The sequence below is a fragment of the Coloeus monedula genome, assembly GCF_965178545.1.
Source record: "Coloeus monedula genome assembly, chromosome: 6".
NCBI lineage: Eukaryota > Metazoa > Chordata > Aves > Passeriformes > Corvidae > Coloeus > Coloeus monedula.
Genome location: NC_138786.1, coordinates 10,897,036 through 10,901,013, shown reverse-complemented (window position 1 = coordinate 10,901,013; position 3,978 = coordinate 10,897,036). Strand labels below are relative to the sequence as shown.

The 3,978-nt window shown below is 55.2% G+C and overlaps 1 protein-coding gene across 1 annotated transcript; it reads right to left on the bottom strand.

Moving 5' to 3' along the window:
• Positions 1 to 708: 708 nt before the first annotated feature.
• On the bottom strand, positions 709 to 2,743 carry CHST14 (carbohydrate sulfotransferase 14; the record flags this gene model as incomplete). Its single annotated transcript, XM_082283651.1, has 1 exon — positions 709 to 2,743. The coding sequence occupies one exon, from the start codon at positions 2,741 to 2,743 to the stop codon at positions 1,667 to 1,669; it is 1,077 nt and encodes a 358-aa protein (XP_082139777.1). The 3' UTR covers positions 709 to 1,666.
• Positions 2,744 to 3,978: the final 1,235 nt, after the last annotated feature.

Here is a 3,978-nt window from a genome sequence, read left to right as displayed (position 1 = left end):
GGGCACCAAAACCCCTGGGGACAGACAGGAATGCTGCCGATTTCAGAGGGGGCACGAGGGGAGCAAAGCCGATTTCTGACCCATTTTTGGCCTGGGATCGGTGCCTGCAGATTCAGGACACAGCCAGGAGCTCAAATCCATGGATGTTCCAGTCACTGCCCTCATACCCAGCCATGACCGCCTTAGCAAAGGTAAAAATCCCTCAGCCCAAACTCTCCTTGGTCGCTTACCCCAACAGTGGGCTTGGATGCAGCTCCATGCCCTTCTTTCAGAAAATGTTAAAATCCTGAAGAAAACACCTTAAACAGGGGAAAGGAAAATTAAGAGAGGAATCCCAGGAAGCTGCCAGCTCCATAACCCATCCCTACCACTTTGTACCAACTGCACAGCAATTAGGAGCCCATTTTGCTGCTTTTCACCCCATTTCCCTGTGTCCTGTTATGCGTTTGGCTCTGAAGTGTCCCTTCTCCATGTGTTGGTGCTGCTCTGGCAATTAAAACCTTAATTAATCATGACATGAACAACCAATTCATCCCATCTTTGTGTTGCGGCTCAGCATGAGGGGCAGAGGCCTCTCCAAGGACACAAATAATCCCAAGGAAAAGCACTAACAGGCTAATTCATATAAAAACTTTATTAGAAATGAGGACACAGCCTCCTAGGAACAACATCCTGCGTTATCTCCCAAACTTTTACGATTTCAGAGCCATAATTAAATACAAGAGCTACAAAAAGGGTGTGCACGGCTACTAAAGGAGGGAGAATCAACCCCCAAATTGCCATTGTTTCAAACATGGCTGGAGAAGGGGGTTTTCCACAGTGGTTTCCATGCAGGGACCCACGAGGTTGTGAGCTGGCACGTGGCCCGTGGGATTTGTTTTCCATCCTAAAGACCAGGATGGGCTTTGATCTTATCCCAAGTCCGTATTGCTTCAATTCAGAGAAAAGAGCAGAATGTGATGGCTTGATATTGCATCTGATACATGATGTTGGATAAATAGTTGTACTTTCAAAATCACCCCCCAAAAAAAGGCATATTATCCTACCCCTAATTATATTTCAATGGTAAATAATAATAACAATAATAATAATAATAAAAATAGTAATAAAAATAAAAACCAGAGGTACTACTGACACAGAAAAAAATGACCAGCCTCATTTAAGCACCATCTACAATGAGAAAACAAAGGATAAATGTGGCCTGGTTTTACAAAATACTTTTTTTTTTCTACTTATGCCCAAAACCCACCCAGGACCAGTTTAACAGCGCTAATTTTTAGTGCATCAACTGCCACGTTATGATCTCAATTCAACCAAAGTCTAGTAAAAAATCCAAAAAAGGAAGAAAAATACTTAAAATATATAAATTTCTCAGATTCCCTACAGGAGTTTTCCATGTCGTGCCATAAAAAAATGATTTAGAGCAAAATAGAGATACAAAAGCTACTGTGCTTGAGCCAGCAGCGTAAGTAAACGGGAAAGTCAGAGCAGTACAAAAAGGATCCTAAGTAGCAAAGGCAGTAGAGTATTTTATATAAACAGTGCTTGCAAAGTATAAATTTAGGAAATAATGCATAGAGGAGCATGCTTCACACAGCAGCAAGGGCTGTGCGAGCAAATCCTTGTAGCCAAGGGAGAATTCCCACCGGCTCCCGACAGGAGCAGCTCACTGCCTGCAGAACTCGCTGGTGATGTTGGGCAGGGGGTAGGCGAAGAGGGAGAAGTCCAGGATGTATTTCGGGAGGAGCTCTTTGATCAGCCGGCGCTGGGTGTTGCACAGGTAGTAGTGCAGCGTCTCGGCCGTGACGGGCTTGTACCAGGCCTGGCGCTCCGGGAAGCGGACGAAGGAGGGCGACTGGATGTGCTCCAGGACGTGGTTGGCGTCGGCGTGCAGCCGCTCATAGGAGCCGATGAAGTCGTACCTGACGGCGCAGGGCTGGCACAGGTTGTAGATGGGCATCCAGTGCTCGTTCATGCGCTCCACGTCCTCGTCCAGCAGGTACCGCAGGAACTCGGAGAAGGTCACGTCGTCGCCCGCCGAGTTCCCCCCGTTCTTCCGGTACCGCCGGACGATCTCCACGCCGTACTTCTGCTGGTACTCCTTGATCTCCCCGAATTTATTCCGGTAGGCCGAGAGCAGCCTCTCCATCGGGTTCCGCACGAAGATGAACTTGTAGTAGTGCTTCAGGCGGTAGCTGATCTCCTCCGGCTTCATGTCACCCAGGAACACCAGGTCGCTCTTGTGGTCCATCTTCCCCTGCACGTCCACGCTCTCCAGCGCCCCGTCCAGCACCTTGAGGATGCGCTTCCAGTTGGAGCAGGCCACCTTGGGCACGTAGCAGTAGAGGAAGCGGTACTTGTCGCTGACCAGGAGGTGCCGGAGCACCGTGCGGCGCTGCCCGGGCGGCAGCTCCCAGACGCTGCGGGGCATCGAGCGCTGCCCGCACAGGGCGCGGATCGTGCGGTTCCGCGTGTCCCGCAGCACCTCCAGCTCCAGCTCCGCCGGCGAGTCCCGCCCGTCCCGCCGGGACGGCCCCGCGGGCGGGTGCGGCGGCGGCGGCCCGACCTGGGCGAGGATGCCGCGCTCGATCATGAGGAGGAGCCCGCTGGAGGCCAGAATGACGCCGAACATCAGCATGGAGGGCAGGAGCGCCGCGCCCGCCGCGCCCCGGGAGCGCGCCCGGCTGCGGCCCGCAGGGACCGCCCGGCGGGGCTCGGCGGGGCCGGGGCCGCGGGGCTGCATGGCCGGGGGCTCCCGGGCCGGGCCGGCTCGGCCGGGGCTGCGGGGGGGTCCGGGCTCGGCGGGGCGGGGCGGGCGCGGTGACGGCGCGGGGCGGAAGAGGCGGCGGGACCGCCCCGCACTGAGCCCGCCCCGCCCGGGGCCCTGCGGCGGGGACAGCGGAGTCACGGGGTAACCGAGTAGCGGGGCTGGAGGGGACCTCGGGGCCCATCCAGTGCCAGCCCTTGCCATCGGCAGCGACACCTTCCACCAGCCCAGGTTGCTCCAAGCCCCGTCCAACAGGGCTTTAAAACCCTTCCAGGGATGGGGCGGCCACAATTTCTCTGGGCATCCTGTGCCAGGGCCTCACCACCCTCGCAGGGAAGAATTTTTTCCCAATCTCTTATCTAACCCTGCCCTCTGGCAGTGGGAAGCCGTTCCCCCTTGTTCTGTCCCTCCATCCCTTGTCCGAAGTCCTTCTCCAGCTCTCTTGGGAGCCCCTTTAGGCACTGGAAATAGCTCTAAGGTTACCCTGGAATTTTCTCCAGGCTGAAAACCCCCTGCTCTCCCAGCCTGTCTCCAGAGCAAAGCTGTTCCAGCCCTCTAGTCACAGAATCATTCAGGTTGGAAAACACCCCCCAGACCATCGAGTCCAACCTGTGACTGATTCCTGTGTTCTCACCCAGCCCAGAGCACTGAGTACCACATCCAGTCCTTCCTTGAACACCTGCAGGGAGGGGCACTCCACCACCTCCCTGGGCAGCCCCTTCCAATGCCTGACAACCCTTTGCAGGAAAAAATTCCTCTTGATGTCCAGCCTGACCCTCCCCTGGTGCAACTTGAGGTCATTTCCTCTCCTGTGCCTCGTTCCTTGGGAGCAGAGCCCGACACCGACTTGGCCGCACCTTCCTGTCAGGGAGTTGTGGAGAGCAAGACTGTCCCCCTCAGCTTCCTCTTCTCCAGGCTGAGCCCCCCAGCTCCCTCGGTCACTCCTCATAGGACTTACTCCCAGTGATCATCCCTCTGGAGTGAGTCCAGAGCCATCCATGATCCCCACCAGCACCCCGGCACATCGGGATGTCAGTCAGGCATAAGCCTGAGCAACACTTCACACTGCTCTCATCCCAAAATACATTTAAATATGATTTCAAACAGCCCACCAGGTTTGCTCCGAGATTCTGGGCGCTGCTGGCAGCACAGTTCACATCCCAGCACTTCCATGGCCTTGTGCGGTGGTAACAGATGGTTTTTACAATACC